Source organism: Urocampus carinirostris, chromosome 2 (genome assembly GCF_059441175.1).
Source record: "Urocampus carinirostris isolate Australia breed hairy pipefish chromosome 2, RoL_Ucar_1.0, whole genome shotgun sequence".
NCBI lineage: Eukaryota > Metazoa > Chordata > Actinopteri > Syngnathiformes > Syngnathidae > Urocampus > Urocampus carinirostris.
In genome coordinates, this window is record NC_142350.1 from 18,709,551 (window position 1) to 18,737,115 (window position 27,565).

The window sequence follows — 27,565 nt, forward strand, 5'->3', positions numbered from 1 at the left end:
ATAGCCGTAGTCCCCCGACAAGCCCTTGTTCAAACCCCCGTCTCCGCCAGGCCATATATACGCTTGTCGTTGCCACTGTACCCCCTCTTCTCCCAGGAGACCCCCAATTATAGTCTGTGCAGGCCAGGTGATGGACTACAGTTACAAGGCAGGAATGTCCGGCGAGTGTGTCTTCTGTGTCACTTGCTAGTCCGGCCACCTCCCTCACAATGCATTTCAAAGACCGTTTCTCGCAACTTATACAGGAAGAAAATCCAAATTCCTGTTTCCTGTTCACAATTTTGTAGGCAAGCTTTGACTCTGTTCAGAAGATAACGTTAAATAAGGCGGTGATTTATTCGTCTCACCTAAACAAACACCCGATACGAAAAAGACATAACAAACTAGAATGGCTGTGAGCCCTTAGACCATTGCTTTTCAAGGAGTGGGTGAAGTGCCTGAAAATGCTTGAAATTGTTGCCTTGTTTCAGAAAGAGTATGCTTAAAAATGATGCTGACACTGCTCTCTGTCTGCTTCATTTTGCTACTGGACAAAATTGATAGTTGATCACAACTCATTGAAAAAAAAAAACATTTTGTTCCAAAATATTGAGTACCACATTGTACAATACCCATTCATAGTACCACAGCTAAAATAGATCTCTGACATCTACAGCCGTCAATGGCAGCCAAGCTAACAGAGATCTTTGTAATCTTTAGTCACCAATGGCAGCATAATTTCCCTTCGGGGATGAACAAAGTATCTATCTATCTATCTATCTATCTATCTAGTCAAAATGGATTTTTGACGTTTCTAGCCGTCAATGGCAGTCTAGCTAAAATAGGTCTTTGACGTCTCTAGCCCTCAATGGAAACTTAGCTTGAATGGATGCTTGATGTCTACAGCAGTGTATGGCAAGGCACTTCAAATGTATCTTTGATGTCTATAGGGTCAGTGGTAGCCTAGCTAAAATGGATCTTTGACATCTCTAGCCGTCAAGGGCAGCCTAGCGAAAGTAAATGTCTAACATCTATAAACGTGTAAGGCAACCCAGTTCAAATGGATTTTTGACATCTATAGCCGTCAATGGCAACATAACTTGAATAGATCTTTCTTCTTCAGTTACTAATATCAGACAAGCAGGATGTGAAGTGGATTTAAGACGCACACTTTCTCTCGCATGCACACAATTTCTCAAGTTTGTCGAACACGTTTGTCACGTACGTTAAGCTAGCGCTAGCGGCCTCCTTGACGCGCATACAGCGTGCCGCAGCGCAAACTCACAGAGTGTCAGCGCAGATTAGCAACAGACTGCCGCTAGCTTGACGGCGCCAACAGCTGTGAGTCAACACGCTAAACTAGTAGCATTACTCAGGATTAAGCCTGCGTGCATCGTAACCTTTTCTCATTTTGATGAGAAGTAAAAGCAGGAGACTCAATATGGTGTGCGGAAATAGACACTGACAATGGGAATTCAAATGGTACCAAACAATAACACGGTGCCTAGCAAAAGTATTGGCCCCCAAGAACCTTTTGTTTTATTTCAGGCTTAAAAGTTAAAAATATTTTCTAAGATTCATCAACATGTTAGACACAATGCTGAAGTCAAACCAAATTATTTCAACAATTATATTGACAAAGAAAAAAAATGAAAAGGTATGCAAAAAAATTGGACCTCTGTTCTCTTAGCTCAGTTTCCTGATGACTTCTGAATGATCCAATGTTGACCTAAATGACAACAATGGCCTAGTGCACCTGTGTGTCATTAGGTCTGATTTAATATCAAAATGGAGAGAGCATAGAACCAGTGCAAACCTATCAAGTCCTGGCCTTCCCTCTAAATGTTTGGCCTAAAAAAGGAGAAAACTAATCAGAGAAGGAACAAGAGGCTCATATTCACATTGGATGACATGCAGGCTTACAGAGCTGAGGTGGGACAATCTGTGCATAAGACAACTACTAGTTGTACTTTGTATAAATCTGCTCTTTATGGTAGAGTGGTGAGAAGAAAGCCCTTTCTGAAAGAATACCATTGAAAGGCCCGTTCGGCGTTTGCAATAGCCTCGTTGGAGTCAAGTCAAGTCAAGTCATTTTTATTTGTATAGCCCTAAATCACGAAGAGTCTCAAAGGGCTTCACAGATTATTACACTATATTACACAGACTATTTTTCAGCCGACGAGAAGAGTAGGTTATTCATATGCTATGGAGTAGAAGTGAGTTTTAAGTTTAGATTTAAACATTTCCACTGAGGTTGCAGATCGGATCTCAGGGGGAAGAGCATTCCACAGCACCGGTGCCCGGATGGAGAACACTCTCGAACCAGCAGAACACTTCTTTGCTCTTGGGATCACCAGAAGACCGGCACTCTCAGATCGTAGGCTTCGGACCGGGACGTAGGGGCAAATCAGATCTGAAAGATAAGAGGGAGCATATCCATGTATGATTTTGTACAATACTAAGAGAACCTTGAAATCACATCTATGGCTAACTGGGAGCCAATGCAGGTTAGCCAAAATCGGTGTTATGTGATTGTACTTTTTTGTCCTAGTTAAAAGCCTCGCTGCGGCATTTTGTACCAGCTGAAGTGACTTGATTCTAGACTTCGGGAGACCAGAGAGTAGTAGGAGACACAAATAACAAATAACATGTAGAACAAAGGGCTCTAGTCAGATAAGACCAAAATATTGTAAGACTGCACATCACCCTGGAAAGACTGTCCTCACTGTTAAACATGGTGGTTGTAGCATCACGCTCTGGGGGTTGCTTTTCTTCAGCACGAAATGGTAAATTGTTAAGAGTGGACGGAAAGATGGATGGAGCCAAATACAGAGACTTTCTGACAAAGTCTGTATGAGGACCTGAGAATGGTGTGCAGGTCCACCTTCCGGCAGGACAACGACCCCAAACGTCAAGCAAAATCCACAGTGGAATGCTTTAAAACTGTCAAAATGTCCTCTGGGGCCAATACTGTACTATACCGCAGTGCGTTTTGTAGTCTAAAAAATACCGTAAATAAAAAAAATATCTGAAAGAAGAAGAGCAGGGTGTTTGAAGTCAGGGTGTGCCCAAATAGAGGGTGTGTCCAATTTTGAGGACCTCACGTAGGGTCCTCCTCCTCAGCCCCCCCATTTAAAAGTCTGCCCTCCATCTCGGTCAGAGTTCGGCTTGGACATCCGTCGTCCCCGTCATCCTTTCCGTCCTTTTCCTTCTTGTCTCGTCTTCACTTCTGAAAAAAGGAAACAACAAAAACCCGAGAGCCGAAATGGAGGCCATCAAGAAGAAGATGTTGATGCTCAAGCTGGACAAGGAGAACGCCTTGGACCAGGCCGAGCAGGCTGAAGCCGACAAGAAAGCGGCCGAGGACAGGAGCAAACAGGTGGGCCTTCTCGTCTACTGTTCTCCAAAGGCAAAAATGTCAATCTGTCCTTTGTCTTTCTACAGCATGAGGACGAGCTCCTTCAGATGCAGAAGAAACTGAAGGGGACAGAGGACGAGTTGGACAAATATTCGGAGGCCTTGAAGGATGCTCAGGAGAAGCTGGAGGTGGCCGACAAGAAGGCTGCAGATGTGAGTGGCGATCACACAAACCTTCCTACGCAAAATGTATTGTCTTCACCCAATGAAAGCGAAAAGTAGAGGCAGGCGATGCCAGGATTTTTGGTATCGATCGATATTGATCCGATACGTTTTGCTTGGAAAATTCTAGATTATTAAAGGCGGGGTGAGTTTTTTGAGGTGTTTATAAAAAGTAAAATATTTTCTCTAATAAAGGCACCATGTTTAGTATTTGACCACCAGGCTTTAGTGCAAAGAACAAAAGAGTGCTAAAAAGCACAAGGAAGAATACAAACTATACACTAAAGGTGACCAAAGTGCAACATCCCTCTTCTCATTTTTTTGCTTTCACAAAGAAAGAAAAATTAAAAAAAATGGGTGAAATGCGCCACTTCATCTTTTGGGGGATTATACATGTCAATGGTTTTTATTTTCGTTTCTCTTAGAAAAAAATTTCTTTGACAAAAGACACAAAGAACAATGACGGGTGGAATAATTAAAAAAAAAAAAACACACCAAAAATCAAAGGAATTCTGTGAGATAGAAGCCCGGCCTGAAGTCTAGAATACAACTTAAATACCTTCCATTGCACAATATTTTGAAAATGAAGTCAAAGTGCAAATAGTATAAAAGATACTATAGGAAAACCTTGAACAATATACAAATAAGTTACCTCTACTACGAAGATTGTTTTAGAACATAAGTTATAGGATTTATACAAAAAAGAGGCAGCAATATAACAAAAATTCAAATAGAGAACTAAAATACCTTCCATTGCAGAGTCTATTGAAAATATTAGTAGTGGAAATAAAGCGTAAAGATGATTGTATCAAATGTGAAAGTTATAATCTATGCAGGACCCACTAACATAATCAGTGATAGCTGCAATGGAAACACAGTATCGACCAGATCCAAGTGCTACTTCGGTATCGATAATATCGCAATTTGGAACGATCCGCCCGCCCTTTGTCAAAGGTCTGCAGTGTAAATCAGGCCTCATCAAGCCGCACTGTGCATTCCATTCTTCTCATGCTGCGGATGAGACCCCCCAATACCCTCGACACACACATGCACTCAGCCAGCTGTCGTGGGGATTCAGGGCCCCTGCTTAGGCCATGATGTCAGCCGCTAAACCTCGACTCCTAGCTTAACAATGGCCCCGCTCCTTTTTAGGCGCCAGTTTGTGTCCAACGCTACCTGATAGCGCCCGATGCTAAATGTGCAGATAGTTGGCCTCACCTGCACCCGATCGGGGTAGGGATCAAAAGTGTACAAAAATAAAGTTGAAATTAAAAGCCCTGGGGTTTCTCGATGAAGATAGCATGAAACTAATCAGAAACACAACTCACACACTGGTAACGTGGTAAATGACTAATTAAGCTGCAACTGTCTGTTTTAAATCCGATATCTACTGTACATAGGTATCTAGTGGCCCATTTCCATTGTTCTAATACTACATTCTGTTTGCTAATTGCGTCAGAGGGCTAATGAAGGATTAAAAAACCCTTGTGCAATAATGTTAGCACAGCTTAAAACCGTTGAGCTGGTTAGAAAAGCTATAAAACTGACCTTCCTTTAAGCTAGTCCAGTATCTGGAGCATCACATTTGTGGGTGTGAGTCAACTTTCTGAATGGCAGGAAAAAGATAATCGTTGTGTTAAACTCGACATTCTATTCTGGTTCTAAGATACGGAGGTAATCACATGTGAGAAATTGGTGAAAAATTGAAGATCTCCAACAACAGTGTGTACTACTCCCTTCAGAGAACAGCACCAATAGGCTTTAATCTATTAGAAAGAGATGTCGGAGGCACAATCAAGCAAGAAGACAAGTTCATTAGAGTCTTCAGTTTAAGAAATAGACACCTTCTTGGTCCTAAACTAGCAGCTTGAACTAGAAATAAACAAGAAGTTAAAAATCTCCTACTCTCTCTAAACTGACGAGAAAGAAAAATCTAAAGTAAAATCATGCAAGAGGAAAAGTAGGGTAGGGTCTTTGGTTTGAGAAATAAGCACCTTACCAGTCCTAAACTGTCAACATCAACAGTGAAGAGGCGTCTCCGAGATGCTGGCCTTTAAAGCAGAGTGGCAAAGAAAGCAGCCATATCTGAGACAGGCCAACTGTATACTAACGTTCAAACTTAACATTACATCCTTGGGTCCCTGGTTCAATTCCGTCTCGAACGACCAAAAATGTTATGTTTAAGCTTTAGCAGACACTTAAAATAAGGAGAGAAGAGACTATTGGATTTTGAACTTGCAAGGACGTATAGAGAAACCTTCAGATAAGAACTTCAAACCACATTCTAAAGCCCTCCCCTGAGCCCTCTTTTTTTATGAAACCTTCAAGGTGTGTAGAAATCAAAGAACAGCATCATAGTTGGCTGATAGCGACGATGATGTCATAGTCAAAACAGTCAACAGCATACCTGTCAACCTGTACGTTTTTGCCGTACAAAGTTCGTTTATTATGCATTTTAAGACGTGTACGACGTACGAGAAAATCTGTACGGAAAAATGCAAATTTGTCAATAATGGGTACCACCCGGTATACACGACTATCACAAAACGGCAAATCAATCAAGTCAAACCAGTTCGCCGCGGAAGCCTCCATCTCTGTATCGTTTTTTTCGTTGCAAACGAAGCGAGCGGTTTGATGTAGTGAAAGGAAGTCCGTCTCTTTTTAGAGAAACGGCTTTTTCGGCTCAACTCATTAAAGAGAGCGGGCTCTCAAACGGCTCACTTGCTTTGATGCATTATATTACGAATTATTAAGTTGTATAAAGAAGTTAAGAAAAAAGAAGGTTTAAAAAGAGAAAATGAAAAAAAGACAGGTTTGTGGTTATCCTTTTAACCAGTATATTACCAACAATAATACAATGCAGAAAATGAATTCATAATTTGAATAAAATAATGTATTATTCTACTTAATTATATTTGCATGTATGTTTTCCTTCTACAGTGAACGTCCAAGCTACTTCATTTTTTAACTTTCTTTTGCAATAAACCTCATTCATGTCGAGCAACTTAGGATCTCACAACAAAATGTTAATCAACAATATATATGATATAACGAAACACATGTACAATATAACATGTTAAACTACATCATTAAAAACGTTTAAAAAAAATGTATTATTAAAAGATTATTTTGTAGTTAGTAAGGGCATGGAGCCTTGGAGATTGACAGGTGTGCAACAGTGCGCAGTAATAGTCAAAATAAGAAACTGACATCCTATAAAATCTCCTTTGCGGGTGTCCAGTATTCTAAACAGAACAAAAGTTATCACACGAGTTAAGTTAGAGACACTGAACTGAATCCTTTTTTGTTTGACTCACCCGGTACAATTTGTGCACAGGCAGAGGCTGAGGTGGCCTCCCTGAACAGGCGCATCCAGCTTGTGGAGGAAGAATTGGACCGTGCTCAGGAGAGGCTGGCTACCGCTCTGCAGAAGCTGGAGGAGGCCGAGAAGGCGGCCGATGAGAGCGAGAGGTAAAAGACTGAAGCCTTCGAGCTCGTACACGATGCGACACGAAAAGGATATTAGCTTGCTAAATAATAAATGAGCTGAACCTGAGTCCACGTGACGGCGCAGGGGCATGAAGGTGATCGAAAACAGGGCCCTGAAGGATGAGGAGAAGATGGAGCTCCAGGAGATCCAGCTAAAGGAGGCCAAGCACATCGCGGAGGACTCGGACCGCAAGTACGAGGAGGTGAGTCGGATTTCCTGTGTCGAGTTCGGTGTCGGGGAAGAGTCTCAGAGTAAATGCATTTAAACAGCATTGACATTGAAGACCTCCCAAAGCGCTTTACAATGCGATTCACGCTCATCCATTCACACACACACTCACACACCGATAGAGGCGTCAGCTATGCAAGGCAACTACCTGCTTTTCAGGGGCGTTAGTTCTGTGACAGTTGATTCGGAGGAGCTGGGGATTGAACCTAAGACCTCTCGATTCCAAGCAAGCGCTGTACCTCCTGAGGTACTGCTGCCCCAGAGCCAGAACCAGCAGGCTCAAGGACACCTTCTTCCATCACGCTGTCAGAACTCTGAACTCTTTCCCTTCCCTACCCCTTTCACCCCCCTTTTGCCAAATCAATGCAAAAAGTGTTCTAGTTTCAGGCTATACTTTGCACATTCTTTATACCTTATTTATTTTTATGTGCACACTTTTTTGTAATGTGCCTTATTCATGGCACGTTTGTACTTGGGAAAGAGGAGCTAATTTTAGCTGCGCTGTATGTTGTGCATATAGCATATTAGACAATAAAGTTGAAGCTCTGGAGTTGTTTTGTGTTACAGGTTGCTCGTAAGCTGGTCATCGTGGAAGGCGAGCTGGAGCGCACGGAGGAAAGGGCGGAGCTGGCTGAAGCGTGAGTTGTCGAAATATTATTATTATTATAATATATCAGTGTAGTTTGCGCGGGTGTGAGTAGTGTCCTCTTCAGCCGTGGAACTGCTATGTTAAAAATCGAGGATCACCATTGGTGGAGGATACAGCAAAGGATGTATCAATCCAAAATGTTTGCCTTTTTAGCCAATCAGGGTGGAGCATGGTCAGCTGCAGCCCATATGTCACAAAATACATATTTTGGATAGTAAACAATCTTGGAGGATGCTAATTGCTAATGCAACATACTTTGATTTATTTAGTGAGTTTGTATTTTTCATTTATTGGCACGCAGATCGCCGTGGCGACGTAACAAAAGCAACTCGAGAGTGTTGCAATGAGTGCATAGAGTTGCCCAGGGGGGTTATTGCAAGAGGGTTGAATGAATAAATCTAGGCTAAATGATTAAGCGCAGATTAAACTAGTATAACCGGCGCATTGAGCCAGGATGAAAAGGCAAGGCCGTATATATTTGGGATAAATGCGCGTTCACGGCATCCCCAAATACAAATAAAATCAGCTATAATATAAATTTTAATCAAAGCTCTGATGGCCATTTGACAAGCATTCTTAATTGGTGTGGCAAAAAACATGGCCCGTCAACACTATTCTACAAAATGAATGGCTATAAAATAAATGTTACTTGCCTACAGAGGTTAAGGAAATGAAAATATAGCCTACATGTAAAATTTTAATGCAGGATAAGTAAAATAATGCTACATATCAAGAACGTCCATTGAAATTCTATAGAACCCATTCATTTCCCACACAATTAACAGTAGTAAAGTCAGATGTTTTTGGGGGGATAATCTTAGCCCAGTTAGCATAGCCTGGAGCATGCTACCTGTAGAGAATGAATCACCACAGTAACTGGGCGGAGCTAAATTTCTCCTTCTTTCATGCAACCAACTTGAGGCCAAATATAGCCACAATGACGAACATATGCATGTGTTTTAACCCTTGTCTTGGTTAAGGGATACGTGTGTGTGGTGCTTCCTGCGAAGAACTGAAACACTGTGGGTTGACAGACCTCAATATTTTTTTGCTTGTACAGTGTACTGGAACATTTTTTTCCTCCTCACCTTTTAAACCCTATTTTCATGTCTGCTTTGTTGTTACAAACCTCAACAGGAACTTAGCTTTTTCCATATCAAGCTATATACTGTTAACCTGCCACTTAATATGTCATACGATCCAATGAGTTTTTCATGTATTGTACTTTAAAAATAGTACAACATGAAATCCCAGTACTGTAGTTTATTATTACTGAATCAAGCAAATGCCACATTTGAGCAACTATGGAAAGATGTAAAGCCTGTTATTGTCACACAGTATTGTGATCGAAAATGTACATTCCAGGAAATGTGCCGAGCTGGAAGAGGAATTAAAGAACGTCACCAACAACCTGAAGTCGTTGGAGGCTCAAGCAGAGAAAGTAAGTGAACTCAACCCAGAAAATGTCTCACTTTTTAAAAAAAAACTGTAATATTTTGTGTTGTTGCACGTTCATTGGAGCAAATTTGTCCACACAGTATTCTCAGAAGGAGGATAAATATGAAGAGGAGATCAAAGTCCTTACAGATAAACTGAAAGAGGTCAGTAAGGCTGTTTGAAGTTTCAATGTGTTTGGAAAAAATGCAGATTTTGATATTGAATATTTTGTATTGACCAGGCTGAGACCAGAGCAGAGTTTGCTGAGAGGTCTGTGGCCAAGTTGGAGAAAACTATTGATGATCTGGAAGGTGAGAAAATAATTTATAATCAAATAATTGTTGCGATTGGGGAGGATGATGGACCCACGTGGAAGATAGCGTTAACTCAGGCACGAGTGCTCAAAAAGAGGGATTGTATATAATAACAAAAGTAGGTAGAGAGTAACAAACAAGAGTTTACAAAAGAAAGAAGGATCCAAACACAACACAACCTGAAAAAGTCCAAACAAGAAACAAAGACCAAAACCAGAAATTGAAAATAAGGAATAAAGTAGTAAACTTAACTGCTAACAAAATGTCCAAACAAGACACCACAAACAAAAGAAAACCGACTTGGTTAGGCAGTTGAATGAAAATGACCCTTCGACATGTGCCACTCCCCTCACCGCAGAGACAAGAAACAAGGCATGGGCGAAAGGCTTTCTCCTCGCCAGGAGCACAGTAATCCATGTGTGGCCAAGGTTTTTTTGTTCCCTCTCCGCCAGTACAGGATACCTGGCACAATTGAGCGACTTTCTCCTTACTGCCCAGACAGTAAACCAGGCATGGCGGAGGGCCTCTCTCCTCACCAGGACCGGAAATTGAGCGCGGCCGAGTGGCTTTCTCTTCACCGCGAGGACTGGAAACCAGGCGCGGTTGAGGGTCTTTCTCCTTGCAGCCAGGGCAGGAAACAAGGCACAGCCGAGGGTCTTTTGCCCTGTCGTCAGGACAAGGAACCGGGTGCAGCTGAGGCGCTTAGTCCAAGTCGCCAGTGCAGTAAACAAGGCGTGGCAGAATGGCTTTCTCCTTACCACCAGGACAGGAATATGGAAGGTTCCACCTGGGTCCTCTAGTGGTCAAAATCATTCTGTTATGTTTTGGGGGTGACAATGGACTCATGTGGGAGAAGGAGGAACTTGAGCAGAGGCTGCTCAAAAAGAGGGATGGTATGTAATGACAAAACTAGGTACAAAGTGACAAAAAGGTTCGCAAAACAATGTAATGTCCAGACAAAACCAAACCTTAAAATGTCCAAACAAGAAACCAAAACCAAAACTGGACACAGCAAATGCAAGGAATAAAGTAACAAACTTAAAAAATGGGCACTAGACCATAAACAAAATATCAAAACAAGAAAGAAAAGAATAAATGGCAGTAGAATGAAAATGACCCTACAACATGTGCGGTTCAAAATCTTACAAAAGGTGAAGATTATGAGGGACAGTGTGTGTGTGGATATTGGTCCCAAGCCTGCTCGGGGCCCCCTGGTGGAAAAGAGGCACACCAGACCCTAACAATCTTCCCCTTTATCCAGACGAGCTGTACGCGCAGAAGCTTAAGTACAAAGCCATCAGCGAGGAACTGGACCACGCACTCAATGACATGACCTCCATGTAAGATACATACAAAGTTGACATTTGACCTGTACATTTATGTATATTTATTACCATTGTCCTTTATTTTAACCAACTTTTTCGTTTTCTAGCTAAATACCCAGGAAACCCCACCCATCTCAGACGCACTCTTCTTCCTCTTCCCCGACATGTCGATTTTCACTCCTTTTTGCAAAAATGTCGTCCCGCTTCCACTCAAATCTTTTCTTTGTAACGGTATTAAGAAACATTTTCCCCTATTTAAAAAGTGGAAACACATTGGCAATAAATCATTTTTCAGGAGTCATTTAATGACCTAGACCAGTGTTTGGATGACCCACATTTGAACCGAGGGGGAACAAAATGAATGCACTTTAAAAGACTTTTGGAAAACATTTAAACATTTTGTGTTTAAACACATGCATATGCTTAAAAGTTCAAGTACAGTTGGAGCGGACATGGGCAAGGATTACTTTGCACGGACAAAGGTCCACCAACAAATGAAAATAAGCATTCAAAAGAAAAGAAAACAAAGTAAAACAGCTTGTAAAATGGGTTTACCGTTTTGGACCGCAGCTATGCTACTTGCTATAATTTCTTCCAACAGGTTTTTAAGTCAAAATATAATATACTAATAACTAAAACATGTGTAGCATTCAATTTAAAGTATACAATTATCATCTTTTTTTATGAAAAAATATGAGTTGCTTTGTTTTACAAGTTCATTTAGCAAATGCTAACACTGAATTAGCATGTGGCTAAAAGGCAAAATGTGACGAAGGTTTGCCTGTACAGCATTTTACAGCAATTTCTTCAATTTCAAAATGATAGCATAAAATAACAATTAAAAAAACTTTTTTCTTTCTCCCGGTGTGTCATATTTTCCCTATTCTCTCATTTTTTTCTCTTTCTTTGTCTCTATAATTCTCCTTTCTCTCTTGCTTATTCTATACATCCGTCTATTTTTCTTCCTCTTGTTCTCTCTCTCAAGTTATTTCTCTACTTTAGTCTCTCTTTCTCTTTATTTGCTAGTCCAGCCCCCAAGTGGTAATGTTTTTTCTACTATGTGGCCTCCCAAGGTAAAATGCGTTTGACAGTGAGATCCAGTGGCCAACTGTAAAATGAATGATTCAGACGGATGTTTGAGGTGAGTTGCGTCACACGGAATGAGAATAACGTCAAATATTTTGCCTAACATGACACTCCGTAAACAAGTCCGATGCAAAATGGCTGACGGGGAAAAATTGATGGGTGAGTTGAGGTAGGAATGTTTTTTGTCGAATTTCAAGATCGATGGTGAACAGAGTTGTGTTTTTCCCCATTTTAGGATGACGTTTCATGCAGGGAACCGGTTTTAAAACTTAAGTACGAGCATGCTCGATGTTGCGCTACATCCACTTTGGAAATTCTTACGCAGTGGTGTCAAAAATGCGAGCTGCGGGCCGGATCAGGCCCGCCAATGGATAGAATCCGGCCTGCAAGACAAAGCTGAGAGAAGCGCAAGAGAGGGAAAAAAACAACTACCTGCAGTTTCAAAAATGTCCTCTTGATGTCGCAACTGCAGTGTATTTTCTATTTCTCACTGTCTGTTTTTCTTCCATACTCCCTTTCTCTCAAAATGTCCGTTTACTTCACCTCGTTGTCTTCCTTTTTTCTCTCCTCTCTTTTCCCTTGCTCTCTTTGTCCCCCACTCTTCTCTCTTTCTCTCTCCTTTCTTTAATCTCATCTTTCTTTCTCCATCATTCCCTTTCTTTTTTGTTTCTATCTCACCCTCTCTCTTTCCTCCTTTCGTTGTTTCTTTTATCTGTCCGCCTCTCACTTTCTTTTCCCTCTCTCTCTCAAAATGTATTTTATGTACCAGTACTTCCTTTTCTCTTTCCGTCTCTCTTTCGCTTTCCTCTTTCCATTTGTCTCTATCCCTCCCTTGCACTCTCTTTTGTACTCCAATGTACTAGTCCAGCTCCCACAAGTGTTTTTTTTACCATGTGGCCCCTGAGCTCAAATGAGTTTCCCAATAGGAAAACCATCCATACTTATTCCCACCACTGCCCCCCTGTGGCCGACTCTAAGAACTGCTACTGAGTCGTCGTCGTAGCAACGATGCAGGTTTTCGCTCTGTGTCCTCGGCGTCGCTTTCACATTGTCTCTGGTGGGCATAAAAAAAAGAGAAAAATAGAGAAAAATAACTATTACCACAGCCCAGAATGGAATCTTCTCTGCTTCTTCTTGCAATGCTTCTCTTCCCGTAGAGCTCAGCGCTGCCCCGCATTCTGTGGCGCAATGTGGTACTACACTGAAGGCGTGCAAATCTGAATTAAGTTTGAAAGTATATATGAATTACGGATATTTGGTTAAAAAATGTACATATAGAGGAACTCTAAATTGGGGTGCAAAGATTGAAAAATATTGCGATCGCAAAACATTGACCCGGGTCGAGGAAGTGAAAACGCAGAATCCTAACTATGTAATACCAGTGATATAGATCTGTGTTTTTCAGACCAGTTTTTAGTCGGTTCCTGACTTTTTCCTTGGCAAAATAAAGCTAAGAAAAAGTTGTGTTGACCCTCAGTTTTTTCTTTATCAGTAGCTGGCATTAAAGCCCTGCCAGAGCTCTTCTTCCTGCTCAGTTAATTGGAGCGTTTGAGAGGGACCATATCTCATTTTATTGTGATTTTGTTGGTTTTATTTCATTTTTCTGTCCATAATAACTGCAAGAAAGTTAGTGATAAGGATAAGATCAAGTAGAATACAGTGACAATGATCGAGAATAAGGAAACTGTCTATATACACTGCTGGAACATACAGTAAGTAGTTTAGAATGTTATATTTTTAGCTTTTCACCAGTATATTAATCTCTATAAACTACATAATTATTTATGTTTAATTACACGCTTTAATTATATGTTGAATCTCATGTATTACGTGGCAATCTTAGTCTGTGGCTTATGTGCGATGTAGGCTTATGTGCGAGAGTACATACGGTACCTGAAGTCGCTTTTGTTTCGCTAGTTATTTTTAAAAGGTGAATGTATTTAACTACGCTTTAAACTTCATAATTCTTTCATTGGATATACTTGAAAAGTGGACATGTTTTCTTGTTTGGGTCGCAGCTTGTCTTTAGGGAGTGAATGCTGGGTCCTGAAGTCATATCCAGTTGAGAACCAGTGATATAGATAAAATACGAAAAAGGATTAAGTTCTATTTCATCACACTATTTTACTCATGGTACCAGAGACCAATGTTAGAGAATGGGGAAAACAGAAATTCGTTGTGAAAGTCACAACAGAAACAACTATTTTCATGTATCAAGGAATGAATCGGACATTAAATACACTATATTTTACATTGGTATTTTGTTCATAGTTTACGTTGTCAAATGATTTTAATCATGGACGAAAGTTTTGAACAATGTCACTTACAATGCTTACAATATAACAGAATACAATTTATTGACATTGTAACAAGTGAAAAGCACAACCAAATTAACATTTGTCTCTGGTACAGTGAGAAATAATCTAATATCTCTTCGTACACCATATATATCACTGGTGTTCAAGTTGTTAAGATTCGGCGCACTTGCCACTGCGACCCCGGTTTAATTCCTATTGCTGAGAAAAAATGAAATCAGGTTTTGTATTGATTGATAATCAAAAATTAGGGGTTCGTCAATAATTACAGTAAATAAAAACAAGGCCATATAACTTAATACATTTGATGTTTTCACAGAAATTTTAAAGCTTTTTCACATCTACCAAGGATGCGATTGCTCAGTGTTTTGGATTTTTACCTCGGGTGTATCAGAGCTGCCTTTACTCAACAATTTTAAGCGGACCAGTCGGTTGCAGATCCAAACCATGTTGTAGGACATCTGAAAGAAGAAAAACACTTTTATTGATAAAATAAAACAATTAATGTGACATATTGAAAGAAAATATATGAAGTGCACAGAAAAATGATTGGACACAAAAAAAACACCCTTTTCATTTTGCCACATTTCATGCTTCTAATTTAAAGCAAAAAAACTAAAGATATTTTCAAATGATCAACAACATGTGAGACACAATCGTGGAGTGGAACCAAATTATTTCAATATTTTGTATATTTACAACAACAAAAAACCTGAAATCTAAGTGTTTCAAAAATATTATCCCGCACCCTGTTGTCTCATCTCAACCAACTAAATCCAGAAGTTCCCTGATGACTTCTGAATGATCTAATGTCGACCGAAATGGCTAACAATGACAGAGTCTCTGTTTAAATGCACCTGCTCTGTGATGGGCTCAGATGTCTATGAAAGCAGACACAGGAAAACCGACAACACTGAGAAGACCAAAGAACACGCCAGGCAGGCCTCGGATAAAGTTGTGGAAAAGTTCAAAGCAGAAATGGGATACAAGAAGATTTTGCAACATTTACACATCTCTCGAACGACTGTGTGAGCAATAATTTCCAAATAGAGAGAGTGTAAAACCACTGCAAACTGCCCCTCCTTCTAAACTTTCAGCCCTAAAAGGATAAAACTAATCAGAGAAGCAACGAGAGGCCCATGATCACATTGGATGACCTGCAGGCATACACAGCTGAGGTGGAACAACCCGTGCATAAGACATTAGTTGTACTCTCAATAAATCTGCGCTTTGTTATAGATTGGCAAGAAGACCTTTCTAAAAGAATACCAAAAAAGGGCCAATTTGGCATTTGCAAGAAGCCACATCGGGGACATAAATAATATGTGGAACAAGGTGCTCTGGTCAGATCAGACCAAATTAAACTTTTTGGGCTGAATGCAAAGCGTTACATTTGGGGTGAGAATAACACTACACATCACCCTGAAAACATCCCCACTGCCAACATGGTGGTGGCAGCATCATGCTCTGGTGTTTCTTTTCATCAGCAGGGACTGAGAAGATAGTTTATAGGGAGATGGATGGAACCAAATACAAGGCAATTCTGGCAGAAAATTCGTTAGGAGTCGGCAAGAGACCTGAGAATGTATCGTAGGTTTACCTTCCAATAGGACAACATCCAAAAATATATAGCAAAATTTAAAATTGCATAGTTTAAAACTAACCATATGTAGGTGTTAAAATGGCCAAACCTAAGTCCAGACCTCAATCCTTACCACCCAGATGTGGAAAAATCCAAAATGCTGCACACATACAATCATTATCATCAAACATTTTGGAACTCGAGTTTTTTTGTAAGAAAGAATATTTGTTTCAAGATGTGCAAAACCTTTGGAGACATACCCAAAAAGACTTGTGGCTGTGATCGCAGCAAAAAGAGGTTGTGCAAAGTATTACCTCAAAGGGAGCCAATACATTTGCAATACCTTTTTTCATTTGTTAGCACAATATAAAAGTTGGATAAAATTGGTTTCTTCTCATGATTGTGTCTCACGTGTTCTTGTTTTCAAAGTACTGTATATCGCATGTGTACCTTCCACTTCCTTCTGGCGTTGAACTTCTTGAAGTTCTTCATGTTGATGGACGATCGATTCCGGTTTGCTTTCTGTTGCCGTGTCAATGGCTGCAACGCAACCTGACGAGTCAGCAGAAAGAAAGCGAGAAACAAAAGATCTAAATATGCTAACCTTGATCCACGGATGAAGAAGACACTCATCAGCCGTCAGTCTCTCACTGCAACACAACAACACATTTGCAATTGTGTTCAAGATTTTCACAGGTAGAAATGGTTTATACCATTGATGTCAACAATGCGGCCCACGGGCTGGATCAGGCTCCCAAACGGAGGCAATCTGGCTTGCGAGGCGACATTGAGTTTTAAATATTGCAGTTTAAAATATGTCCATTGGATGTCGCCAAAGCCAGTCCAAGCCACTCACAAAACAACTGGAGCTGTATTTCTTTTACCCCTTATCTCTCTTTCTGTCCCTCTTTCCCTCCCTTTTTTTTAACTTATTTTGAATGTTTACTAATGTTTAACTCATTCAATGCCACAGTGTGTAAGCTTGCAAAAGCATTGTGCCTTATTGCTAAACATGGTTTCATTGTTTTAGTTTTAAAAACTTATTAAAGGGTTTGGCACTGCTCATTAGTTAGTATTAAGCCTCTAGGACTGGTTTCAGTATGATAAATCACAATTAGACGGCGGAATTGCCTTTGCTCAGATATTTGTCCACACATTGAGGAGTCCACTTTCTATGTCCGGAGAATACGTGTGTGTGTGTAGGCGGCCCTGTTTGTGCTAAGAGTCGTCAGTGAAGTGAGAATCGCAAGGTATGGACAAATACCTGCAAGTCACATCGGCATCGTTTGGTCAAAGTGATATTACATGCAGGTGCGCAGGAACAGTCGCCTAAGGGAACGCAACTGCCATGGTGACTGAAATCCCCGGACACATCCGGCGCTAAAATTATCTTGCAAAGTTCACGCATCATTTATACCCAGTTTATGCGTAAGAACAGTGTTCTTGCAGTCAACTGTTACTTTTCAAGCAAAGTGTCTACATAAGCATTGTTTAGATATCGGAGGTATCACAAATGTAAATAAGGAAGCACTGAAGTTAAAGTTTTGCCTGGAAAGCATTCTTTCAAAAAAAGCTGTTTTCTTGGAAACAAGTATTTTCAAAACCTTAGCACTGTTGTTTACCAAACAATGGTAAAAGCTAGAATCATACTTCTTTCTAATGAAAGATGAATGCTGAAGCTTTCCTTTTCTATTCCTATATAGTTACAAAACTAATATTTCTGTAGGCCTTAAAAAATGAGTCAAAAATGGCAAAAATTGGCTGGCACCAGCTCTCCCAATTTGAGAAAAACTCCTGGCATTGAATGAGTTAAATTTAATACATGTCAAATCACAATTTCTATTGCTTCATTCACATCAGAAAAATAGAAAATGAAATGTTTCGCAATGTATTGGCCTACTTTGGATTCTTAACCAGGAGTTTCTGGATGAAGTCTTTGGCTGTGGAGCTCGTGGTGCTAAAACACTGCGTGTCAAACTCGTAGTCAACGGCCAGAACGTTCCTCAAGGTTTCTTCGTCCGTGTGGCCCTGAAACGGCGACATGCCGCTTAAGCTGTGGCGAAAAAGAAACGGTCGTTACACCCGGTCCGGTTCATCTATATCGTTTTCAACTTACAGTATATACGTAATGACGCCGATACTCCTGGAAGGGACGGAAAGAATACGGAGAAAGCGTGAGAGGACGCTTCGGGAACTGTAAGTTGGAGGACACACAAGGCGGGGCATAATCACCACATATCAGCCGCCGTGCCCAAAGGTTCGCCGTTAATCACCTCCGGGGCTAAAGACGAGACAAAATAAAAAGCAATAGCACAACCTACAATCATTACCTGGTACAGTATCACAGTGCCTTGCAAATGCATTGGTTCCATTTATGTTGTTAGTTTTAAACCACTCCATTGTGGATTTTGCTTTATGTTTAGGTTCGTTGTCCTGTTGTGAAGTGAACCAGAGCCTTATTCTCAGGTCTTTTGCAGACTCCAAGAGATTTTCTGCCATAATAGCCCCTGTATTTGGATCTGTCCATTTTCCCAAAACCTCGGTCTTTCCAGTCCCTGCTGAAGAAAAGCGGCCCCAGAGCATGAAGCTGCCACCACCATGTTTGACAGTGGAGATGGTGTTTAACTCTAACACCAAGCGTAACGCTTTGCATTCAGCCCAAAAGATTCAATTTTGGTCTCTTCTGACCAAAGCACTCTTTTCCACATTTTATGTGTCTCCCATGTGGCTTCTCTGAAAACACCAAACGGGCCTTTTTATGCTATTCCTTTATAAGGGGCTTTCTTCTTGCCACTCTTTAACAAAGGGCAGAATTTATACAGACTACGACTAATAAATGGTTTATGCACAGATTGTCCCACCTCAGCTGTGTATGCTTGCAGGTCATCTAATGTCATCATGTGTCTCTTGATTGCTTCTCTGATCAGTTTCCTCCTTGTCTGGGCTGAAATTTTGAAAGGGGCAATACTTTTGCTAGGCACTGTAAGATGAGGGAGGCTTACCAATGTACTGTGGGGTGCCGCTGGTGCTCTTGTACTCTTCCCCAGGTGCAAAATGGTGCGCAAGGCCAAAGTCGATGAGTTTGATGACAGGATGCGGCGATTCTTTATCCGACAGCATGATATTTTCTGGCTGAATGCAGAAGACATTTGGTCAACCTACGGGTTTTGTCTTCGCGCGTCCCCAAGACGCTAATGTAGCGCCTATGCAATTGGGCCGGGGTTGTGAAACATGTGGCCCACAGGACGGAACAGGCTGAATATGTTCCATGAGAGGACACAGAAATGCGCGACAGAAACGAGCTGCAGGTTTGAATACGTCCACTGGAGGTCACCAAAGCCAGGCCAAGCTACTCACAAAACAACTGTAGCTGTAATTCCTTCTCTTTTTTTTACAAACCTTAATTGAATCAGGGAACAACAAACCATTGTTCGCTAATTCAAACATTTTATTTGATAACTTTGTTATATGATGAAATATTTACTACAATGCGTTTCCTGTCAAATTTCGATATAGAGACCCCTCGCTACTTTGCTCTTCAGTTATCGCAGATTCACTACTTTTCTGGTTTTGAATTGAATTGACTTTAATGTTATTGGTCTCAACGTATCGTGCATTCTGTCCAGCAGACAGCAGATGCTATCACGCGGGCAGGTTAAAGAGGGTGTTGGGTGAACGTGACTGTAATTGCCTGGTGTGTGCGGTCAGCTAAACAGCCGGGGTGGGCGGGTGCACAGGTCAATGTGTCCACCAACTCAAAACAAACTGCAAATGCCAAGCTACAGTTAGCTCTAGCGACTGGTTATATTGAAAATAAATTTATGAAACTAAATCTGACTGTGAGGCTAAGTCAGAGGAGCACAAAATAATAGTGATCACAAGCAGGTGCTCCTTGGTTTATTACCTGGTTCGGGAAGCGACTGAGGCAGAGTCTGGAGAGGCAAAAGGCAATAGCAAAGCTGCGACGGAGATGCTAACAATTTTCTTAAGCCACCTCTGCCGATCCTGTATCTCTGCAACGCCAGATCCATTACCCATGAAACGGATGACCTGGAGCTACAATTCAAGAAAAACTGCTACATTTGGGACAGTTGTATTTCAATGATAGCAGAGACCTGACTGAAGTCAAGGTGACTCGATGCTAGCATGCAGCTAGCTGGTCGCTCTTTACTCAGCTTTTGTGCACTGAAAGAAGACGCCCTCCAATTTCTTTATACTTTTATATAATGACAATAAAGATAATTCAAATGCAATTCTGTGTTCTGTTTATATTTGTAGGTATATTGTTATTTTGTTTCATTCGTATACTTTTAGTCAGTAAGGACATCATCTCGAGGCAAGTTTGACCCTCCGGGGCCTTTATGAAGGTGAGACACTACATCTGCGTTTTTCACTTTTTGCAGGGGGTGCTGGTCCCTATTAACGACTATAACCGGGGGATTACGGTCTTTATTAAATGTCAAATGTTCCTTTTATTTTTAATTCCTTTTTATAACTTGCTTTTTAAATGGGATTACACTACCTTAAGGTCGAAGTGTCCGATGCTCTTGCTGTGCATGAAGCCCAGCCCGTCCAGTATCTGCTTCATAAACTCAATGGCCTCGTCCTCAGTCAGTATCTCCTTCTCAGCAATGAAGTCGAAAAGCTCGCCGCCGCTCACGCTGCAATTAGGAAAAGAATTGCAGAGAGAATTCAACACAGCCCAATAGATCATCAGCTGCTCTCTGCCCAGAGGACATTGCTGGCTTGTGATACCGTAGAAGAGCTATTAACGTTATAAAAGACAATGCCCATCCCGGCCACAGTTTCTTTGACCTCTGGTAGGCCTACAGGTCCCTGAAAACAAGGACCAACAAGCTCAGAGACAGCTTCTTCCCCAGGGCCATCACCCCCCTAAACCAGCGCACAAAACCAAAAATCTATCTTGTGACTATTTTTTAGGTGCTAAACGTTAGTGCACTGAAGTAGAAATATATATACCTGGTGACTTATTTGGGGTTATCTATTGCTGCTACATGTTATTGCACTTCTTCTATTCTGCAATACTTTTGCTAGGCACTGCATAAGGCGCACCAAGTTATGAGACGTACTTTCAAATTTCTGGCCAAGTTGGGGTTTAGTTGCACCTGACAGTTCAGAAAATACAGTAAGTCCCATTTGATTTGGAGAATGTCTTATCTTACTTAACTCACATTTCTAGGATGAGGACCACCTCAGAGCGACTCTCGAAGACGTCCTTGAGAGTGACGATGTTCGGGTGCGGAAGAGCCTGGATCACCTCCACTTCCTGTTCAACACGGCTCCGTTCCAGGCCCAAGAGGCTGCAGGTCTTGCGCAGCTTCACGAACTTCGCAGCCCAGTATGTTCCTGTGGCCAACTCGCGGACGCGCCGCACTTCACCAAAATGGCCGCTGTGGAGGAAGAGAGAAATGCTCAAGGAGTCCCACCCCGTTACGTTCTTTGCCCTGTTTGGTTTAATTCATAAGTGTCAAACGTCCGGCCCGCCAACATTTCAATCCCGCCCGCAAGAGAGAGCTAAAAGAAGCGCAACAGGAAAAAATAACGGCATTGCTTCTAACTACCCACAGTTATAAATATTTCCAATTGATGTTGCCAAATCTTTGGACCACTTGCAAAGCAACTGTAGCTGTATTTGCTGACTACCATTTATCAACCAGAGAAAATTTAATGATATTTAATTAAAAGGTAAGTCAATTAAATGTAGTGAGAGTGCTTGAGATAAAATGAGTTTGACGACCCCGATTTAGTTTCAATATTTTCATATTTACTACCTTCCCAGTATTTCTCCAATCTCGTAGAAGTCCTCCACGTTCTCGGGCTTGAACGTTGCCATGTTGATTCCCTTGACACGGGTTCCTTCTTCTCTGGCCGAGGACGGTTAAACCATGTTCATCCACATGTAGTGCATGATCATCCAGCACTACTGCACCTGGAGACAAGCACCACAACACAATAAATGACACAAGCGTTATGCCAAAAAATTAAATAGTGATTATTATGAAAATGCATCTGTAATCCAGAATGGCAAAAATACAATAAAACCAAAAAACCCTGGTCCTTGGATAATCTGAGGTCATGCAGGTATTCCTCCGAAGTCTCACGAGAAAGGACTTCTCTTACACTTGCTGTGGAACTATTTCTTCTTTACTCCTTTGTGCCATCTCTTTTGATTTTTTTTTCTTGCTCAGCTGCTGCTGTTTTTTTTTTCCAGAAAACCTACATTTCTACTAATAACGGAAAATGTCCAAAGCAAGGAAAGCCGATAACATGGACTTGAAAAGAACAGCAACGGAAAGGTCTAGAGAATCGATAGAAACCAAATAAACGAGGAGTGTAATGAAAGGACTTTAAAAGATGTACTACAAAACAGAAACAAATGCTGAACGAAATGATGAATACAAAAAGGAGCATAAAGACATGACAGAAATCAAGTATGATTTGATGGGACTTAAGAACAACATAAGGGAAATAGAGAAAGAATGAGAAAAATTAAAGAGGAAATTGAGCCATATTGACAGATCAGGAAAGAAAAGTTTCAAACTCTCTGACATAAGGCAAATTATTTTGAGCAATGTGCTCTATGATTTACTAATTACATTAGTAAAAAAAAAAATCAGCCGCAGGCAGAAAATGCAAACCCAAACCAAAAGATTGAGACTGTGGCTCAACAGGTGATTACTCAACACAGAAATTTAAACATAACAGTAAATGAAGACCTAGTTGAGTTTTGCTATCAACTCCAATTAGTAGACCACCATCTGTTTTGCTTCGAGGTTCCAACTGATTGGAGTAGCGTGCTATTTTGAAGCAAGGACTAAAGTTAAACGGTCAAAAAATTGAAATCAACGAAAATCTCACCAAAATGAATGCTGAAATCACCCAAAAGGCACGTCAAATGAAAACAAAAAACTACTGATAGACAGCATCTGGACGGCCCATTGTTAATGTTTTGTTAAAACAAAAGGAAGTCTCCCGGATCAAAAAGTTGATTATGAAGGATATGTCTCCTTTGATAGAAGTATGGCCTGGCCGAGCAAGTTATGTGGGTGCTGGCAAATGAATTTGTGAAATTGCCTGAATTATGTATTTTGCTGAGCCACAAATATATCTGTGATGTACATTTATCAATTTTATCAAACACAACATTTTTAGATCTTTAGTAAATTGCAAATATATCTGTTTTTGAGACCAATATCTCCCCATACAGGTGTTGGGTAAAATTATGATCTGTAGCTTACATTTTGAGTGGCAGGAAGTTCTTCCCAATACAATTTACCACTGGGAAACCTTAATTTTTTGCATGGCTCATAGTAACTGTCCATGATTGATACGCAATTGTTGCACTAATATACATTTCCGAGTGTACTGTTTAGGTGTTGCATGCACCTGTCCTTTAGGGAGCGATGACGCTTCATAGGACAACGCCATACCAACTCATGCCAGCTGCCGTTTTTTACGAAGCCAACAGAAAGCAGGGTCAGCATCACTTTTGAGCAGACTTGTTCAGAAACATGGCAACAATTCCAAGCATTTCACCCAAAACAAGCACTTTTCGATCCTTGAAAACACAGCAATAAAATTCAAGCACTTTTAGAGATTTCAGGCACCTGTACGAACCCCGTTTAATAATACAGCAAATGCAAACATTTGTTAAAACGCTCCTCTATTCCTCTCTCTCATCTCTCTTGAGATCACCGCGCAACCCTATTTAGAAGTATGAGGACATCAACTGTGCTCAACTTCCACTTTCTGTCCCACTTCCCCGGTTGCGGCACAGTTGAAGCTTCCAATCCATAAACTGTGTTTGGCTAGTTTTTGTTTTAACCTAGTACCTTAACACAAAAGTCTCATAATGGATCCGAACTCGTACTTTCACTGTGAAGTTCTCATGGCTTTTAATTCCAGCCTACAATGTTTATAAAAAGAGGCCCCACCTTTCCAAATTCCAAGCCATTTAGGTTTCTTGTGTTTTTCTTGTTGCATCTGGCATGCACTCTCGTGGAAATCCAGCAAGTTAAGGAGTGGTCGGTCTCTAGGGAATGACACGTGAACGTGCATTCATTTCCTCTGATGGTTAGGTTACATGATCACTTTTGTTTCGTTGCATCAGTTCATTTCCTCTCAGATGAGTAAAAGACAATACATTCCAAGAAAAATGGAAATGTTCCACAAGGAGTTCATCGCCAGTTAGCCCCTACCAACCATTAGACATGTCAAACTCAGTTTGGCTCGGGGGCCGGATCCAAACTTTATGTTCTCAGGTGGGCCGGATGAGTAAATAAATGACAACGCCAAATATTTAACCTCGTTTTTCAGTAATATGCATCATCATTCAGCCTAGATTCGTATCCTACAAATTATAATCACGGATAAAAAGGGAATTTTTCAAAGCACAACACATTTATTTACAAACGATGAAAAACATAATTTCATGTTTGGCATTGAATGTGTTAACATATTGTTTGTTTTAAAAGTTAAACAAATGCAGCTTTACATTCGAACTCCCTACAGTAAACAAACTCAAGTGGGAGCTGTGAAAAAAATATGTTTGTCATACTGGTTTGAAATAAAAAGAAATACAAAATAAGAATTTTAGGAGTGAACGGGCAATAACAGTGGATACAATGACTAGGCAGGGCCCAATAAAGCTGAGAAAATACTGCACAAGCCACCAGAGGGCAGTGTCGGCGTCATTTTTAAGCATACTTGTGGCAACAATTTCATGCAAGCACTATGCCCAAAACTCACACTTTTCAATCCTTGAAAACAAGACATTATAATTAATGCATTTAAGGATTTCAAGCACCCGTATGAACCCCGCATCTTTTTGCATTTACAAGTGCATCAATATCATGTATCAAATCCTGTGTAGCAGGACATTTAACAATATAATTTAACTGTTCTTTAACCATGAGCGCTGCTTTGTTTTATTATCGTTTATCACAGAGAACAACTGTGCACACAGATTAGTAGTCACAAACATAGATATATAACATATGGTGGATATTAGCTTTTTGACACCTTTACTTCCTCTGGCAGCAAAACGGGGCATTTGGTTCAGATTTATGTTAGAAAAATCACAACTTTTGATAGAAATTAGCTAGAGACTTGCTTCTTTTTTTGACATACTTAGAAATGTACGGCAAGCCGTATTAAATTATCCTGTAAAGCGGTTCCGGCCGCTGGATGCATGTTTGATATCCCTGCTCTAAATGGACTGCACTTCTGTTGTAACACTGCCAGAATAAAGCCGCCCACTTGACCATGATGGGTGGCCTCCTGGCATTGGCATGTGGCACCCCCGCCATGAACCTGACAAACTATGATGAATGAGCCAGCTGTCATTGTCACTTTCCTCCAAATAATTATTAATTCAGTGTATTTGCTGCAATCGTGTGTTAATACCACAGTAATTTTTTTTTTTTTGTTCACATAATGCCATCTTATGTTGGTACCTAACTATAGTTTGCCCAAAAAGGGGTTTACGGGGGGCCCTGGAAAGTTAGACAAACAAGGAATGTTTTGGGTTATGTTTTAAAGATTTGTTTTGAATAAAATGGGAGACGTTAAGGCCAGTTAATCCCAACCTGTGGTTTTAATAAAAAACACGTGTTATTCATCGCTCGAAAACGCTGGTCTACTAGTGATTCCAAGAGCCAAGAAGAAACCTGCAGGGTGGAGAGTGTTTTCCATTTGGGCCCTGGTGCAGTGGAATGCTCTGCCATCTGAAATTCGATCTGCAACCTCAGTGAAACTGTTTAAATCTAGACAAAATCGTCTGAATAGCTGAACTGCATCCCCATAGGTTTTGGTCCTCACCCTAGGAACAGTTAAGGCACCACTAGAGCAGAGGACCTCAGAGACTGTGGGGGCTGATACAAAAAATGCAAATAAAACATAAGATGGCCCAAGACGTTAAGACATTTAAAAATGAGTAAAAGCATCTTAAAAACCGATACTGAAACACACAGAGAGCTAATGCAACTGGATAATTGTGATCCTTGCGTTACCATGCGTGCTGCTGAATTTTAAAGTAGCTGCAAGGTGGCAATTTCCTTTTCAATGTGTTTTATCATTGATTCGTGGAACACTGTTCGGAGTAAAAAAAAATCCCCTATATTTTTAACACAATCTGAAGGTTTAAAATAGTGTAGTTCTGCTAAAGGTTTATATTGTGGACTTTCAGGACCAAGAACTTGGACCCTTTTTGTACTGGTTTAGCTTTAGGACGTTCTCTGCCATCCATGACTTAATATCGAAAATGCATTTTAAAAGGGCATCTATCGGACTTGTGTCACCAGGGAACACGACAGTGTACAGTTGGTGACATCCCCCAATTGGAAGCATACACAGTTTAAAAAGTACCGGCCTAATATTGAACCTATCGGACTTGTGTCACCAGGGAACACGACAGTGTACAGTTGGTGACACCCCCCAATTGGAAGCATACAGTTTAAAAAGTACCGGCCTAATATTGAACCTTGGAGAACCCCACATTTCATTCCATTGGTTCTGCGGGAACATGCATCCAGATTTACTGATTTTCAGGCCAGGGGGTGGCGTAATGGTAGTCTGTGCAGCCATTAGAGACTTTTTGTGATTAGGGGCTATACAAATAAGCATGCAACATCAAAAAGTTAACATTTTCACAAAATACAATGCGTGTATTCGAGGGAGGGGGGGGCTTGAGCAGATGAACAGACAGCCATTGTGACATGCATTCTACACTGACGGTATTTGTTTTTTTAAACACTATCAAATCGGACAAAAATCAAAATGTCCGAGTGTCTCAACATGAACATCTTGTCCGTAACAACTGTCAACCTGTTGTGACACGTCGAAGAAATGGGCGTGATGGACGTGAAATACTTGACTTCAGATAAGACTATGGATACAGAGATATATAAAAATGGAAAATAGATGGAAAAACCACAGGTCATTCAGTATGCGGGGAAATGAGGCTTACTTACCCGGCGCCAGGTGTGTCGTTCTCGGCTTGTTTTCGTGCGAATGCCCGCCGAGTGTCAAGCTCACTTAGGTTAGGAATGCGGAAACGACTTCGCACCTTGCTGACATCACTTTCGAATGAATTACCGGTAGAACGAATGGGACTTTTTCGGTTTCGAGTGACGGCAGGGGCGGTCATAAATGATACTATTTAAAACATCCTAAGGACTGATGGCGTTCCCCTTTTATTCCGCTGACAGGACTTGACCGACATAATCCATACACGTCGTTTGATTATTTGATAAACTTTCAAAATAAAACCGGAAGCACTTTAACAGATTTAATCGTTTTATTTTTGTGCTTTATTTTTCAATTCTTTTTTTCTCTACGTCTTTTTCCCTCCTTAGATTATTTTTCGTGTTCCCTCTTTTTTCCCCTTTCATTTTATATGTTTTGCCACAGTCTTTATTTTGTCCCCTTTTTACGTATTTTACTCTTTTCATTTTTATGTTTTTTTTCTTTGTAAAAGCTTTGAAAAACGACAACAAATTGTTTTTAGCACTTGTTTTCAGTTGCCCAACCAAATACAGCAACGCAGCCTACAATGGACAAA

At 40.7% G+C, this 27,565-nt stretch overlaps 2 protein-coding genes across 6 annotated transcripts; one reads left to right on the top strand and one right to left on the bottom strand.

Moving 5' to 3' along the window:
• Window positions 1-671: 671 nt before the first annotated feature.
• On the top strand, window positions 672-11,274 carry LOC148371241 (tropomyosin alpha-1 chain-like). 2 transcript variants are annotated; one of them, XM_088329207.1, is made up of 10 exons: window positions 676-3,358; window positions 3,424-3,549; window positions 6,896-7,029; window positions 7,133-7,250; window positions 7,844-7,914; window positions 9,291-9,366; window positions 9,464-9,526; window positions 9,604-9,673; window positions 10,938-11,016; window positions 11,109-11,274. In XM_088329207.1, the coding sequence occupies exons 1-10, from the start codon at window positions 3,245-3,247 to the stop codon at window positions 11,110-11,112; spliced, it is 855 nt and encodes a 284-aa protein (XP_088185333.1). In that variant the 5' UTR covers window positions 676-3,244; the 3' UTR covers window positions 11,113-11,274. The 2 variants fall into 2 exon arrangements, with proteins under 2 accessions (XP_088185332.1, XP_088185333.1); XM_088329206.1 differs by lacking the exon at window positions 11,109-11,274 and having other exon boundaries at window positions 672-3,358; window positions 10,938-11,020.
• LOC148371242 (death-associated protein kinase 2) lies at window positions 1,484-27,225 on the bottom strand. 4 transcript variants are annotated; one of them, XR_015849780.1, is made up of 13 exons: window positions 26,976-27,225; window positions 21,777-21,934; window positions 21,177-21,395; window positions 20,507-20,645; window positions 18,987-19,116; window positions 18,217-18,265; window positions 18,101-18,127; window positions 17,885-18,037; window positions 16,589-16,634; window positions 16,435-16,524; window positions 14,783-14,863; window positions 13,189-13,265; window positions 1,484-2,392 (listed from the first exon to the last, which is right to left on the bottom strand). XR_015849780.1 is itself a non-coding variant. In XM_088329204.1 (12 exons), exons 2-12 carry the CDS (start codon window positions 21,836-21,838, stop codon window positions 13,061-13,063), a joined length of 1,077 nt encoding a protein of 358 aa, XP_088185330.1. In that variant the 5' UTR covers window positions 21,839-21,934; window positions 26,976-27,225; the 3' UTR covers window positions 11,286-13,060. The 4 variants fall into 4 exon arrangements, 2 of the variants coding, with proteins under 2 accessions (XP_088185330.1, XP_088185331.1); XR_015849779.1 differs by having other exon boundaries at window positions 13,189-13,304; XM_088329204.1 differs by lacking the exons at window positions 1,484-2,392; window positions 13,189-13,265 and adding an exon at window positions 11,286-13,141.
• Window positions 27,226-27,565: the final 340 nt, after the last annotated feature.

Coding starts and splice junctions, on each gene's coding strand:
- LOC148371242 (XM_088329204.1), bottom strand. CDS start 21,838: ATGGCAACGTTCAAGCCCGAGAACGTGGAGGACTTCTACGAGATTGGA. Junction 21,396..21,776: donor ATTGGAGAAATACTGGGAAG/GTAGTAAATATG, acceptor CTTCCTCCACAG/CGGCCATTTTGGTGAAGTGC. Junction 16,525..16,588: donor TTCTTCATCCGTGGATCAAG/GTTAGCATATTT, acceptor GTTGCGTTGCAG/CCATTGACACGGCAACAGAA.
- LOC148371241 (XM_088329206.1), top strand. CDS start 3,245: ATGGAGGCCATCAAGAAGAAGATGTTGATGCTCAAGCTGGACAAGGAG. Junction 7,251..7,843: donor CGGACCGCAAGTACGAGGAG/GTGAGTCGGATT, acceptor TTTGTGTTACAG/GTTGCTCGTAAGCTGGTCAT. Junction 9,527..9,603: donor TTACAGATAAACTGAAAGAG/GTCAGTAAGGCT, acceptor TGTATTGACCAG/GCTGAGACCAGAGCAGAGTT.